This window comes from Equus asinus, chromosome 4 (genome assembly GCF_041296235.1).
Source record: "Equus asinus isolate D_3611 breed Donkey chromosome 4, EquAss-T2T_v2, whole genome shotgun sequence".
NCBI classification, from domain to species: domain Eukaryota; kingdom Metazoa; phylum Chordata; class Mammalia; order Perissodactyla; family Equidae; genus Equus; species Equus asinus.
In genome coordinates, this window is record NC_091793.1 from 22,695,936 (window position 1) to 22,712,558 (window position 16,623).

The window sequence follows — 16,623 nt, forward strand, 5'->3', positions numbered from 1 at the left end:
CCGAACTTTTCCACAGTGACTGCACCGTTTTATATTCCCACAAGCGATGTATGAGGGTTCCAATTTCTCCACATCCTTGCCCACTTACTTTCCGTTCCTTTCATTATAGTTATCCCATTGATGTGAAGTAGTATCTCATTGTGGTTTTAACTTTCATTTCCCTAATGACTAACGATCTTGAGAATCTTTTCGCGTGCTTATTGGCCAGTTGTATATCTTCTTTGGAGTAATGTCTATTTAAATCCTTTGCCCATTTTTAGGTTGAGTTGCTTGTCTTTCTGTTGTTGAGTTGTAAGAGAAGAGCCAGGATTTTAACCCATGCAGCTGACTTCAGCTCCTGTGCTGTAAATGAGACTCTGTACTGACCTCAGTATATCTTAGAGAATGTTCCATGTGAGAGCACATGGAGATCTATCACAGTCTATTTTCATGTTTGTGCCTGTGTTCTGTAATTCATTAACCATTTTCTTATTGGTGGACGTATAGGTGCTTCCAGTCTTTGCTGTTATAAACACCACTGCCTTGAACATCTTGGTGTTTGTGTGTTTCTTGGCTCACATGTACAAGAACACACGTGGGAAGAATTCCTAGAAGTGGAATTGCTAAATGAAAGTAGGTACATCTTAGATTACTCTCCAAAGAAGTTGTGCCAATTTATATTCCCAGTGGCAGCATGTGAGAGACTATTTCTGTTTCTAAGGTTCTTAGTCTTTTGCTTATTATTGATTTTTAGAGGCTCAGTTCTTTTTTTTTTAAAGATTGGCACCTGAGCTAACATCTGTTGCCAATCTTTTTTTTTCTCCTTCTTCTCCCCAAAGCCCCCCAGTACATAGTTGTATATTCTAATTGTAAGTCCTTCTGGTTGTGCTATGTGGGACGCTGCCTCAGCTTGATGAGTGCTGCTAGGTCCATGCCCAGGATCCAAACCAGCAAAACCCTCGGCCACCAAAGTGGAGCATGTGAATTTAACTACATGGCCACGGGGCCGGCCCCAGAAGCTCAGTTCTTTGTCATATGTTTGGTGAAAATGTTTCCTATTTAATCTTTTTATTTTAATTATGATATTTTATGATAGAAAAATTGAATTTTTATGCAGTCATGTTTCTTGGTGTTCTCTTATATGGCTTCTGGATTTCATTTCTTATTAAGAAATATCTTTACCACTCCAAGATTTTATGAAACATTCTCCCAATTTTTTTTTAATTGAGGTAACATTGGTTGATAACATTATATAACTTTCAGGTGTACATCATTATATTTCTATTTCTGTGTAGATTAAATCATGTTCACCACCCAAAGACTAATTACCATCCACCAACACACACATGTGCCTAAACACCCCTTTCACCTTCCTCCCTCCCCTCTCCCCTGTGGTAACCGCCAATCCAATTTCTGTCTCTGTGCATTTGTTTGTTGTTGTTTTTATCTTCTCTTTCTGAGTGAGATCATACAGTATTTGACTTTCTCCCTCTGACTTATTTCGCTTAGCATAATACCCTGAAGGTCCATCCATGTTGCCACCTCAACATGTGTCTCTTTGGCATGAGGATTATTTTGGGTTGGTTACTTTTAAGAAACTACAGATGGGAAGAAACTCTGAAAAGTAGAAGTTACCCTTTGTAAGAGACATTTACATTTGTAAGGGAAATCACCATTTGTAAAGATGTGTCCCTCTCTGTACCAGGAAGAGGGGGATGACCTTATCTCTAGAAACTCTTATCAATGCAGAAGGTAAGGACTTAAATTTGCATAATAACCTTATTCTTGTTGACTGTGCTTTTTCTGGCAATGTCCCATAAGTGACTCCCCAGACCCCCAACATCCTCCTTTGTCTTTTGCTAAAGATGGTATTTAAGGTGGCAACCTCTGCCATTCTGGTGAGTTGCTCAGTTTTCCTGGGTCTCTCCCATGTATGCATGTTATAAAGCTTTGATTTTCTCCTGTTATTCTGTCTCATGTCAATTTAATTTGTAGACCAGTCAGAAGGACCTAGAGGGTAGAGGAGTTCTCTTCTTCCCCTACAGCTGCTGCCGATGTCTCCGTCCCTGGGGAGGTGGTCCTGGCCTGGGGAGGTCTCACCTCTCACTGAGATGCACCCAGAGCCTATCAAATGAGTCTCTTTTCACCAAAGGACTGTGCACCTTTCTTTCTGGTGAATTTAGGTTGCTTTCAGAAACAGGTGAGTTTGTGTGTGGGCCTTTAGAGCAGGCTTTTCTTTCCCTTATGTCTGATAGCTTTTCTGGGGGAATGTTGTTGTTAATAGCCAGCAGAGCCTGATATTATGACACTCGTCTCGCTTGTGCTGAGTCCAGAAGCTGCTTACTGTGGCAAAGCTCTCCTGCTCAGATCCCCCACTCCTCCAGGAAAAGCTTTGTACCTTAAGATTGCTCCCAGCACCATGGCTAGAATGTGGCTTTTTCCTCTCCAGAAAGGAATTTCTGCCTCTCCCACTTCAGTCAACACTGTCCCTTGTTGTGGGGGTTCTTTTTATCCAGTTTTCAGTTCTCTCTCAGGGGTAATTGTTCCAAGGTTAGTTATAAATTTTCTGTGTCCATAGGAGGAGGTGAGTTCAGAGTCCTCTTATGCCGCCATCCTCCCAGCAGTCTCCCATTCTCCCAATTTTTTCCCCAATATTTTTATATTATCACCTATTCTCAATAAAAAATGATACATAACCTAGATGTCATCAGAGGTCACTCTGCTCCTTTGAATTTAGCTAAAGATAGGTTCACACTTGTAACATGATTTGTTTGAAGCCTAGTGCCCTCCCCAAATGTCTGTGAACTCTAGGGGCTTATGTGTCTTCTGTCCTGCGTGTGATGTGCACAGACCACGTCAGTCCAAATGTGGAACTCACCTTTTCCCTTGATTTTCACAAAAACCGCTCACAAAGGGCCTGTGTGTACATTGTGTATATAGAAGATTTTAAAGTTTAAAAGATAAGTTTAAAGATATGGGGGGGCCAGCCCCGTGGCCAAGTGGTTAAGTTCGCTCACTCTGCTTTGGCAGCCCAGGGTTCACCGGTTCAGATCCTGGGTGCAGACCTACACACTGCTCATCAGGACATGCTGTGGTGGCATCCCACATAGAAGAATAGAATGACTTACAACTAGGATATACAACTATGTACTGGGCTTTGGGAAGAGAAAAAAAAAAGAGGAAGATTGGCAACAGATGTTAGCTCAGGGCCAATCTTCCTCACCAAAAAAAAAAGAGAGAGAGAGAGAAGAAGAAGGGAGACTATATCACAGTAATACAAAGAACTTTAATATGAGTTGGCCTTCTTAAAAATCCTTTAGTCATCCCACCATTTGCTGGACCATCCTCTCCAGCCCTCTCCACTATCCTCTGTTTTCTTTCCCCCATTCCAAACTCCTGCTCATTTCTAATGCAGAGCAATGTAGCTCTCACTCAGCCTTTGGCTCTAACCTTCTCACCAAGTGACTGATTGCTGTGTTTTCCTGAGTAGGAACCGTCCTCTCCTTCTGGTGAATTCTGGTACCAGCTAAGACAAGTTTTTTACATCCCACTACACTAGGAATAGAAGGAGACCTCAGTAACTTGATAAAGACCTTAGCATCAAAACACAGAACAGCGAACAGTGAAGGTGTTTGGGTTAACACCAGGAACAAGCAAAGACACCATCATTTCCACCTCCCTCTGAAGTTGTTCTGAATCAGGGCTTCCAACTTCAGGGCTCCCTTACCTCCCTAGGTCTCAAAGGATTTTCCTCACTTTCTTGTAAGCTCCTCCATTCATTTAAAAGGGTTTAAAAAATATTTATCTAGCATTTTTCAGATGTTTCATTGTGAGTTTAGAGTGTTCCGATTAAAATGTTAAAGGTATACACCTATGACCTGGCAATTCCACTTCTGAGAATCTGTCCTGTAGAAATGTTCATACATGGCCGTCCCTTACAGCATTAATTGGTACTAGAAAAAATTAAAGAAAACTTAAATTTCAGTAGCTAAATAGGTAAATTGTGAAATGTCCATAATATGGATACTCTATTGCTATTAAAAACAGAGACGGGGCCAGCCTGGTGGTGTAGTGGTTAAGTTCGCCCCCTCTGTTTCGGTGGCCCGTGGCTCAGAAGTTCAGATTCCAGGTGTGGACCTACACACTGCTCATCAAGCCACACTGTGGCAGTGTCCCATATACAAATAGAGGAAGATGGGCACAGATGTTAGCTCAGGAACAATCTTCCTCACCAATAGGTAAATAAATAAACAAACAGAGACAGATTTATACCTTTTTATATGAAGTCAACAATGTCTAAAGTTAATCAATCAAGAGAATGTTACAGGCAATGTATTTAGATACTGATGAGTGCAAAATTAAAATGATAAAACATTATATATAGTATGATTCCATTTTTATTTTTGAAATATATTTTTGGTATAAAGTCAGTATGTGCATATAAAATGGTTTGGAAGGACACATAGGAAAGTGTTAACAGTATTTATTCCTAGGAAATGCAAGTGGGGATGAGGGAGACTTTTATCTTTCACTTTATACATTTCTACCTTGTGTGAATTTTTCACAATGAACATGAATTTATTTTGTAAAAATATAAAGGTTTTTACTCTCAGAGATAGCAGAAAAAATTATATCTAAATGTCAAAATAAAGAACTTGGTTTTTTTTTTTGTGAGGAAGATTGGTGAGGCCCTGAGCTAACATCTCTTGCCAATCTTCTTCTTTTTGCCTAAGGAAGATTGTTGCTGAGGTAACTAACATCTGTGCCAGTCTTCCTCTATTTTGTATGTGGGATGCCACCACAGCATGGCTTGGTGAGCAGTATGTAGGTCCAGGCCCAGGATCTGAACCTGTGAACCCCAAGCTGCCGAAGCAGGGTGGACAACTTAATCATTACACCACCAGGCCAGCCCCAGAGCTTTTTAAAAAGAAGTGCAATTGGCCTAGAACAAGAAAGAGGATGGCTCCACTTCAGATGGTCCCATCTAACGTGTTCAGAGAGAGGGACCAGACTGGGAATCATGTCCGGGAATTATTGGAGGCCTGAAGATGTTTAGGTTGCAGAAGGCAAGACTTAGAGAAGATCTGAGGGCCCTCCTCAAATATTTGAGGCCTGGAACGTAACACGTGCTTCTGAAGGAAGATGGGTTGGAATGACAGAGTCAGGCTTTTATCTAGGGTGAGAAGGACCTTCCTAAGACTCCAAGTGTCATTTTAAACAGCTTTACCCTCTGACTCTGCTGCAGACCGTCTGCTGGTTCTTGTTCCAGCTCTCACTCTCAGACTAAGTCATTCCTCTTGCCAGGCCTCTGATGCCCTCACTCTGGTTCCTACTCTGCTTTCTACCTGACCTTTGCAGCTGATGTTCCAGAACTTCTCTCTTCTTGCCCGCTGGCCTGTCTCTGCCCAGTGCCGTGGCTTGAACCAGCCCTTCCCACTCCTATGCCTGGTCCTTGTACCCAAAGGCCCTCCCTTGTCTCCCGCCTGGGAGGAGAAGCCCCATGCTTACCAACGGTGGAACTGGATGCTTCCAAAGGTAGTGTGTTTCTTGTCTGGGATTCTTTGCTTACAAGTAACAAAATCTGTCTCCAGCTAACTTGAGCAAAAACTGGAAGAACATTGAGTAGCTGGGAAGTCTGAAAACCAGTCTAGGGACCAGGAGAAGAATCAAGGCAGTTGCAACTCTCAAACTCTCTCTCCAAGGTGACATCTCTGGCATGGGTGACCCCCCACGTGTGTTCAGTCCATATTTTACCCCACTCAAGACTCAGAATCCCAGGAACAGAAGTTCTGAGTGGCTAAGCTTATTCTGGGTGGTCTGGCTCTAGCTGGGTGGGTGAGAGGAAGCTCTGGCTGGCAGAGCCCATGAAGGCCTCCGAGGACCCCTCCTGTGGCCCTCATGGGAGAGCAGGACATTTGATTTAAAGGCTCTCCATCCTGAATGCAGTCGAGGTCAGGTAAACTCCCCCAAACACACAAGAATCAGGTCTGTTAGGAAAGGAGAATGGGTACTGAGCAGCCAAAAGAACAGCTCTCGGACAGACGTGGAACCAGGCTAGCGGGTCCTAGGTCTGCTGTGGACTTTTCTAGACTTTGAAAAACTTTTTTTTCCTAAATAAGTTTATTAAAACAAAATGACCGCTAACTGGTGTCACCATCATTTCATGAAAGTCATTAATATAAAAAAGTAGAAAAGACAACCTCAGAATAAAGGAGAGTCTTTGAAGTGAATTAATCCACTTTATGTCAAATTTATGACAATGTATTTTTTCTTGTTTCCCTCATTTCCCTGGAGACCAGTGAACACAGACTGGCCTCCATTTGGAGATGGGGTTTTAGGAATCATTGGACTGAATGATCTATATGTTCCCTACTTACCCCAAGTCTCTCTGGTTCCGGTAGGTTCTCGCTATAGAATGGTGCTTCTCACCTGGGGGCGATTTTGCCCTCTAGGAGACATTTGGTCACATCTGGAGACATCGCTGGCTGTCACAACTGGGGACTGGGGGAGGAGTACTACTGGCATCTAGCAGGTAGAGCCCAGGGCTGCCACTCATCCTCATACAATGCATAGGACAGCCACCCCTCTCCCCCCAATAAAGAATTATCTGGCCCAAAATGTCAAAGGGCTGAGGCTGAGAAACCCTGCTATAGATAGAAAGAAATCTCTTTAAGCAATTAAAATGGATGTGATCAGAGAAGCATGATTAGGTGCTGTCCCAGCCTTTATTCATGAAACAGAATTGTTGTTTGGTTAAATTATAACCACTTCTTCCAATAAAATGCATTGCTTTTTTTTAAATATAAAAGTAGTACACAATCATTATTGACACTTTTGGGAAAAGGCAGAGGAATATAAGGAAGGAAAACAAATCCCTCTCGGTCCCAGCCTGTTCTCTTTCCTGATCGACTTCCTCTTGGTTGTCTGCTAGCATCTCAAATATAGCACGTCCAAAACAGACCTCTTGATTTTTCCACCCCACTAAGCTATTCCTTCCCAGGTCTTCCCGCCTGAGCAACTGGCACCTAAACCTTTGGAGTCATCCTTGACTCCTCTCTCTCACACCCACATGCAGTTCCTCAGCAAACCCTGCCAGCTCTGCTTCATCGTGTATCGCCAATGCCATCACTTCTCACCCCTTCTCCGAGTCCCCAGGCCCAGCCCCAGGGGCTCCCCCGGCCACTGCAGAGGCCTCCTAACTGCTCTTCCCACATCCGCTCCCACCCATTGCAGTCATTTCTCCACACATCAGTCCAAAGGGCTTTAGAAGAATTGATCAGATTATGTTGTACCCTGGCTCAAAACCTTCCAGTGGCTTCTATCACACTTAGAAAACATCCTAACTCCTTACTGTGGCCCAGAGCCCCTGCTCCCCCTTCAGCTTCACCATTTATTCTCCCTTTGAGCCACACAGGCCTTGTTTCTGTCCCTCAGCCACACCAAGCTCTTGTCTGCCTCAGGGTCTCTTGCACTTGCTGTCCTCTTTGCTGGAATATACCACAGATCTTCCTCCCGTCATTCTCGGCGTGCCAGGACCGCTCCTTCTCAGGGTAGCCCTCCCTGGCCACCCCGTGGGGAAGAGTCCTCTCCTCCCCAGTCTCCCGTCCCACCGCCCTCCACCCCGGCCCTGCTTGATTCTTATCTGAAGCACTTATCAGTCCACAATAGCATGTTAATTTTTTATTTGTTGATTTGTTTGTTTTTCTCCAACTATAATGCAGGCTCCATGAGGGCTGGAATTTGTCTTCTTGACTGAATCTCCAGCACCTAGAACAGTGTATATACATCCCAGCCACCCAAGAAACATTTGCTCAGTGAATTGTTAACATTTTGGTAACTGTGCTTCCAGGTTCTCATCTATGTTGTTGTTGGGTTTTTTTACTGATTTATTTCAAATAAAATATACATGTATTTACCCAATTTTACATCTCAATTTTTTTAATCTACTATTGTATCTGAAGCAATACTTTAGTACCAACTCTTTATAAGCATTTTAACAGTAGCATACTCTTCCTTTGGGCGGAGATATCAATATTGTCTCCTTGACCATTTAGGTTATTCTAATCTTTTGCTATAGTAAATATCTCTGCAGTAAACATCTTAGTGCCTACATCTTTTTTCTTTATTTTCGGTAATTTCTTTAAGATAGCATCCTAAAATGGGACTTACTGGATCAAAGGACATGAGTACCTTTACATTTCTTAATACCTGCTGTAAAAATGACCATACCCTTTATTTTTCTCTCTCTCTCTTTCCCCTCAGTCTCACCCTGCCTGCAAAAGCCCTGAGATGACTTCAAACCTCTTCAACGTGTACGGGAAGAGCCCTCTGATCGTGCACTTCCTCCATAACCATGCCACTCTGCTGCAGCGTGGCGAAGACGTGTTGGTAGCCAGGAGGGAAAAGAGCAAGACCATCCCATATCCTTTCCACCATGGGTGGGGCACGCGTTACTCCGGGCCCCTGCTTCCTCTTCCCAGAAGCATGGGTGGGGAGAGGCATCCAGCCCTTAGCACAGTGCCTGGCACATAGTAGGTGCCTGTCAAGGGTGGCCATTGATACAAGCCTAAGGGTCAGAATCTTACTCCTTTTGGTCCTGCGTCTGCCTCGTGAACTGGCTATGTGCGACCCTGGGCAAATCAAATTGCCCTGTGTGCAAAATCTCTTCCTATCTACCAGGACCAACGGGCTAACCAAGTACTCTAACACACTTTGCAACTCAGCAGCTCCCAGATGCTCATTGACCTGCAGTATCTATTGATCAGGAATTTTGGTGTCTAGGTGTGTGTTCCTTCTAACACCCTCCTCACACACACCCCACTCCTAGACCCATCAGCAAATTCCTGGACCCAATGGCATTTATCCTAAAGATTTGGTAAAGAGCTCAGATATTAGAAAACAGGCATGACGTATGTTGGTGTCCTGAGTCTTAGCAGTTTACCATAGCGGGGCCGAACATGGAATCAAATAGACCTGGACTCAGGAACCAACTCAATCACTTGCCCACTGAGTGATCTTAGACAAGTTCCAGCTTCTCTGAGCCTCATTTTTTTCATCTATGAAGTGGGAATGACAGTACCTGCCTCACAGGGCTGTTACGCAGAGTCCAAGCACAGTCGAGGTAGAGGCTTAGCACAATGCCTGGCAGGCGACAAGGGCTTGAGTGCTACCCGTCTGCATGTAGCTCCACATCGGGAGGAGCTTTCATAACGAACTAGGCGAGACTTGTAACTCCTGGCCTAGAGTGCTCATATCCACAAGCTTATTTATATGCCCACAGGCAGAGAACAACAACTCACATTTCATAGCACCTTTTTGTTTATCAAATACTGTCCCTCATTTCCCCTCATTGTTCTATAAAGACAGCATGGTGTGGCGGAAGGAGCCTGGGTGGGGGATACACAGCCCTGGATTTGAGTCCCAGTACGGCAACCCACTGGCTTTAAGATCTCACGTGCACAGCTAACTTCTGAGCTCAATGTCTTTATCAACTCATTCCTAAAATAGGATAGTTATACCAAACCAATAGTGTTATGACCAGGAGTAAATGGCATACAGCTGGTACTAAATGAGTAATCACTGTCATTATTACTGTTAACATCATCTAAGATAGGGATTATCGTCTCTATTTTATAGATAAGGAAATGGAGACATAGAGGATGACATATCTTGTCTGAGGTCCCACAACTCATGACGAGTTTAGCTGAGATCCTGGCTGATCCAGAAGAGGTGGAAAGGGTGGGAGAGGCAGAGGGGGATTGTTCACGTACAAACATGAGATAGGGAATGAGGCCTGGGGCCCGAGAGGAGAGCAAAGTATGAACCCCTTCCTATTCACCACTGTGATAACAGAGTAAGAATTTTAGAGGACAGTCTGAAAGCATTTCCTGGCCCGTCCATCAGCAGGAGAGAATGGCTTTATTAAAAGATGAGGAATGGCCCAGCCATGGGGAAGCGAGCCTCTTTCCAAAGCAGGCCCTGTCAAAGAGCGGAAGGGTCATTCCTGCTCGGATTTCGGTTGTCTCGCCTAGAAATGTAGGTCATTTCCCCCTCTCTGCCGTCTCACTCTCCCTCCTCCCCATGCACTAGGTGCATCCCACTAAAAATGCTAGAAGTCAAAGCCAACTGACAGTGTGAGGTTTTCTTTGACGAGGCCACTGAATGCAGCCTGACCTACGCTGACGTCATCAGACTGACCCTGAGCAACATGAAGAAGCGGAGGGACACCCTGCGCCAGTTGAACCAGCTTCACTGGACGGAATGGAATTATTTCGATGTGTACCTCAAGGAGCTGCAGGACAACTTCCTCAGGTATTTAAGGGGCTTTCGGGAAGTGGCACGTTTCCTCATTGTCTATTCTGGCACATCACAGAAATTTTTAATTGGGGGGCTACCCTGTAACTGTCTTAAACACGTGCAGCTTTCTTGTGATCAAGATGTAAGCTCCACAATAATAGAGATCAGAACTTTGTTTAAAAGTTATTTTTTCTAACCACAAAAACATTTATGCCCAATAAAACAAAGAAAAAACCTGGAAAAGCACCTAGAGGTATACTTCGCCAACATTTTTCTATAAATCCTTCCAGTCTTTTTTTCTGGGCACATATATCTGTATCTTTAAACAAAAGTAGTAGCATCAGAGTGTCAAGCTGTTTTTCAGACGTTTTCTTCCCCAGTTAGCAGCATATTATGAACATTTTTCTGTGTCTTCTCCCTTTTTCAATATTTTTGTTTTATTTAGACAATTTTCAGACCTTTCAGAAAAGTTTAAAGGATAGTACAGTTTAAAGTTCAAAGGATATGCCCTCATTGCATTTACCAATTATTCACATTTTGCCACATTTTCCTTCTCTCTCTAATAATTATGTCAAATTCAAATTGCTCCAGTGGCACCCAAAGCATCTTTTTTGGTTTTACTTGGTTTTACTTGATTGGATCCTGCCCCTGGATCCAGTCAAGGATCAGGAATTATATTTTGTTGTTATCTCTTTGGTGTCTTTTAATCTATAACAGTGCCCTGCCTCCCACGCTTGTTATTATTACTACTATTTTTTTTTTTTATGATATGGACTTTTTTGAAAAGCTCAAGCCACATTCTGGATTCTTCTGATTATTTTTTCCAGGTGTCATTTAGCTTGTTCCAGTATATCCTATATTTCCTATAAACTGGACATTGGGTCTACACTAGAGGCTTGATTAGATTCAAGTTAAGTCTTTTCACCAAAAATGCTTAATAGGTGATGTTGCATGTTTACTTTATGCCCCATTGGGAGACACAATGTTGGGTTGCCCTACTGCTTGATTAAGGTGGCCTCTGCCAGATCTCTGCATTGTGAGACTACGTTCTTGCCTTTGTAATTAGTCGGTAATGAGCGGTGTGATTCTTTGAGACTGTGTGAATATGCCTCCCCCACACCTTCACCCAGTGGCTTTGGCATCCCCTGATGGGCTTTGTCAGAATCAGGTATTACATTTCAGGTTGCAAAATGGTGATTTTTCTGCTACTACCATTCCTTCTACATTTATTAGCTGGCATTTTTCTACAAAGAAGAGCTCTCACCTTCTTGTCTTGTTCTTTGTCTCTCTCGCTCATGTCTTCTCTGCCTGCCCCCATAACTCATTCACGTGGCCGCCCTGGCTGCAAGGGAAGCTTGACAAGTGTCTAAGAAAAGGGAAGGAGATTGTCATGACTGGACTGGACCAGAACTGGGCACTTTGTTACCCAAAACAAAATTGGATTCACTTTGCAAGGGAGAAAGTGGGGAGTTGCTATTGGCTAGACTGCTCTCTGTATCTGCCATAATATGAGAAAGAAAAATATGAACACAGGTGAATACTTTGTTATACAAAGTAATACAATCAAGTTATTTCTAAAATATTATGGGATGTATACAAACAACACACACACACACACCTGTTCACCACCACCACCATCACCACGGGAATGCAGTTCAGCCTAAATGTTCATCAAAAGACGATTGGTTAAATTAACTATCGTACGTCCACGTACTCTGCAGCCAAGAAAAATGGTGATGTCAATCCATTCTTATTTTATAAGGAAAGGTGGTCACAACATATTATTGGGCCAAAAAAATCAGATTATAAAATAGTGTGTATAAATAGGCACAGTAATTTATCCCCATTTTAATCAGATGTGAAAGCTGAGGTCAAGGACAGCGTGTGGAGACAGCTATGTCGGGGAGGATAGAATATGGGTTGGAGAGAGGAGTGACCGGCAGGGAAGGAGCAGCCTGTATACAAAGGCATGTGCACCATGAAGCTGAGGGAAGAGAGGACTCAGGGGAGCGGTACGCAGCAGTGTGCGTGCCAGGCACACTGACGTGGAGTTGAGACCGGTTTGGTGACTCAGTAGAGAACAGTCTCAACAGGGCTGGAGACAGACACCGAGCCTGGGACGTTAAGGGGAAGGTATGGGTCCCCAGGGGGGACGGGATTACTAGGAAGCAGAAGGAGCAAAATTCTGCATCAAAAAGGCAAGATTGGTGAGTTGGTGAGTAACAGGGCTCTTTAAACATTAGTGTGGAAGACCCAAGCCTGTGTGAAGGAGGAGACATTGGAGATGCTGGTGAGGGAGGAGAGGGTCAGGATGGGGAAGAGAAAGAGCGGAGGAACAGCTCCGTGGGGCTCTGTGCTTCCGCCTCTGTTACATTATGCTTTATTTCTTCCATACAGTCATGAGTCGCTTAACGACGGGGATACCTTCTGAGAACTGTGTCATTAGGCGATTTCATCATTGTGTGAACATCAGAGAGTGCACTTACACAAACCTAGATGGTATAGCCTACTCCACACCTAGGCTCTATGATGCTAATCTCGTGGGACCACTGTCATATATGCGGTCTGCCGTTGACCGGAATGTGCTATGCAGCGCACGTCTGTACTTCATCCATTGTCCCAACAGATATTTTCAGCACCTTCTATGCACCAGGCATTATATTTTGTTTACAACATGTATGTTTTGTATGTCTGTGTCTCCTAATAGTTGTAAGAATCCTTGAAGACAGGATCCACGGGATGGCAGAGGCTAGGGTTAGAATATAGTTTTTTTTTACTTACTGGCTCTGTGACATTGGACCAGTCACATAGCTTGCTGAGCTTCAGTTTTGTTCTTTTTAATTAAATGAAGATATTATTTCCTACTTTGTAGGGTTGTATTGATCAATAAAATAAGGCATGTAAAGTCTTTTCACAGGACCAAGTCCATAGTAAGTAACGGTATCAGAATCAAGATTCAGATTGTATCAGATGAATCAAGATTGACCTTATGTTGGTAACTATTGAAGCTGGATGATGGGTTAATTATGTTAATTGTACAATCTTGTTTACTTTTATATATGATTAAAATTTTAAATAAGTTTTTGCGGTTTTTTTAATGGTGGCCTTAAGAACAAAAGGTGACGAATGCCCATGTGGAGTGTTCCTTGTAGGTGGGCTGGGACTCCTTTGGGACATTGGTTACCATTTATTTCCCTAATAAAGCCTATCAGTTAGGAGGACTGGCTTTGAACTTGGACTGACTGGAGCTCCAGTTGCAGCTTGTCTCCCTCTGCTTGTGAATTAGGCCCATCGTTTAGCCCCTGTGAGGCTTGGATACCATCTGTATAACAAGGACGCTAATAGTAGTACTCACAGAGGAGTTGTGTGGGTGAAAGGAGATATCTAGCTCTGTGCCTCACTCAGAGGAAGAGCTCAGTAAATGACAGCTGTCGAGATAACACGTGTGACCTCATACTGTGAAAACGGCAGGGTCCTGGGGCCGCCCCGTGGCTGAGTGGTTAAGTTCGAGCACTCCACTTCGGCGGCCCAGGGTTTCACCGGTTCGGATCCTGGGTGCGGACATGGCACGGCTCATCAGGCCACGTTGAGGTGGCGTCCCACATGCCACAACTGGAAGGACCCACAACTAAAATATACAACTATGTACCGGGCGGATTTGGGGAGAAAAAGCAGAAAAAAAAAAAACCCTGCAGGGTCTGAAGCAGCACAAGGACTTGAGGCTGGAGAGTTTGCAGCTGGGGAGGCCTGGAGCGGGCCCCTGAGACAGCGCAGACCAGCGGCGATTCTGCAGGGTCCCGGCGCTGGAGGAAGGAAGAGCCTGGTTTGCACACGCAGCTGGGGCTGTGCGGGGAAGGAGCAGGGTCAGCTGCTCCTGAAGGACAGTCTTCCTGTGAGTCCGGAGCCCTGATGTTCAAACTTGTCAGGGCAGAGCACCCACAATTCAGAATGCTCTTCGCAGAACCCTCAGAACGTTTCAACGTATGATTCTGCCGTACAAGCTAAAGATGCTTTCCTAGTAGAAAATGTGAGCCTAAGACACATGTAGGCTTCAACATCTCAAGAAATGATGACACAGAAATAGTATCAGGGAATTACCTCCAAGTTGTTCTGTTAGAAAATGTGAGCATAACAAGGACAAATGCAACTCGCTGCTTTCTTTTTGTCTCTCCATTGCAAGCAGAAACAGGCTCCAAAGGGTTAAGAAAAAGTTGTGGCAGAAGATCCCAAAAGTAAGAATGTTGTGAACATTTTTTCCTTTGACTTGGGAAGAGACACTCATTGTTGGAATCACCACTGGTTTAGGCCAAGTATTCACTGCTAATTTTCTCACGCCAGTCTTTCTGCTTCTATCCTGCAGCGGCAAGAAGCATATGACAGCGTCTTAATTCACTTGAATATATACCCATTGCTATTTTGTCTACCTCGATACCCATAACCTGCTTCTTTGAGTAAATGTCTACTCACATTTAAAAGTTAGCTGCTATGTTACCCAATTCAGCATTCCCATTGTGTACCCCAATCTTATCTGAACACACGCCACTGAAAACCTGCTCCAAAAATAACACCAGCAGCTGCCGCCTACATTTATTGAGCACTTCCTGTGTACCAGGCACTGTGCTAAGTGCTTGACCTTTGGTAACTCAGTGAATCCTCACTACAATCCTAGGTTCTATTATTACCCTGTTGAGATGAGTACATGGCATGGAGAGGCTAAGTAATTTGCCCAAGTCACACAGCAAGTGGCAGAGTGCTAACTTGAATTCAGCTTGCCCTCAAAGTTCACACTTCGGCTTTCTCTCAGATCGTAAATTTCTTCACCTGTCTTCCTAATTTGAATACAGTAGTCACCCCTTATCCTCGAGGGATGTGTCCCAAGACCCCCAGCAGATGCCTGAAACTGTGGATGGTACCAAACCCTATATAGACCAGTTTCTTTCTATACCTACATACCTATGATAAAGTTTAATTTATAAATTAGGCACAGTAAGAGATTAACGACAATAACCAATGATAAAATAGAAAAATTATAACAATATAAAAAAAGTTACCATAGATCTTAGCAACCTCAGCATGATTTTTTCTTTCCCTAGTTTTCCTTAGTTCCTCGAGAACTTTCACCATTTCATTTAAAGCACTTTCAAGCTTCTCTTTGCCACATCCAGCAAATATGCAAATTGCCAGCATCACTACTCTTGCGCTTTGGGGCCATTATTAGGTAAAATAAGGATTACTTGAACACAAGCACTGCAGTACTGCAACAGGCGACAGTCGATCTGTTAACTGTCATCTGTTAACTGCTAAGTGACTAATGGGCAGGTAGCTGGACATATGGAGTGGGACAGCTCAAGATTTTATCATGCTACTCAGAATGGCATGCAATTTAAAACTTATGGATTGTTTATTTCTGGAATTTTCCACTTAATATTTTCAGACCAAGGTCAGCTGTGGGTAACTGAACCTGCAGACACGAAACCGCAGACGGTGCAACTTGGATAACGGGGGACTACTGTGTGTGTTCCTTGAGTTCAGGGACCACATCTTATTCCTCTGTGTCCCCAGGACTGATGTGACCCGTGGCACATGGCAAGGCCTCCGGGACTCAGTTGCTGCTGCATGGTCAGCTCTCTCTGCTTCAGTCAGTTGCTTTTGACAGATGTTAATGATTAACTTTGTAAATATTTGCCCTTCTTTACACGTGAAGATAGGAGTGGAAAGATCATGCTGACTCTTTAGCCTTTTTCCATGTGTGTCTTTGTGATTTCCCCACAGGGAGGTGAAGAATATCAACCAAAGAGCAATAGATAAAAAAAAGGCAAATCACATGTGCATCCCACCCGTCGCCTTCACGGAGGAATTGTCTGATAAGAAGTTTGTAGAAAGCTGTCAGAGGGAGGCTGCATTTCTGGCAAGGTTTGTTTGAACAAAGACCATGGGGAAAGTAGAAATGTGAATGTCGTAAGAATTATTTTTAATGTGCATATTTAACTTTAATAAATGTTATATAATTTTTCTATCAAATAAGTTTTATTCCTATAGGTCTTACACATTTCTTTTTTTTAATTTAATTTTTTTTTTAGGAAGATTAGCCCTGAGCTAACTGCTGCCAATCCTTCTCTTTTTGCTGAGGAAGACTGGCCCTGAGCTAACATCCGTGCCCATCTTCCTCTACCTTATATGTGGGATGCCAACCACAGCATGGCTTTTGCTAAGTGGCGCCATGTCCACACCTGGTATCCGAACCGGCAAATCCCAGGCTCCCGAAGCGGAACATGCGCACTTAACCCCTGCGCCACCAGGCTGGCCCCACATTTCTTTTTTTTTAAATTTATTTTATTGAGGTCATAA

General features: G+C 43.6%; 1 protein-coding gene across 1 annotated transcript in view; it reads left to right on the top strand.

The window, feature by feature from the left end:
- The window catches only part of FAM227A (family with sequence similarity 227 member A), a 79,861-nt gene that overhangs the window by 51,214 nt on the left and 12,024 nt on the right, over window positions 1–16,623 (top strand). Inside the window, exons 14-16 of the mRNA XM_070506872.1 lie at window positions 8,242–8,398; window positions 10,137–10,290; window positions 16,048–16,188. Coding sequence (XP_070362973.1) covers window positions 8,242–8,398; window positions 10,137–10,290; window positions 16,048–16,188 — 452 coding nt within the window. The remainder of the gene's footprint in view (window positions 1–8,241; window positions 8,399–10,136; window positions 10,291–16,047; window positions 16,189–16,623) is intronic.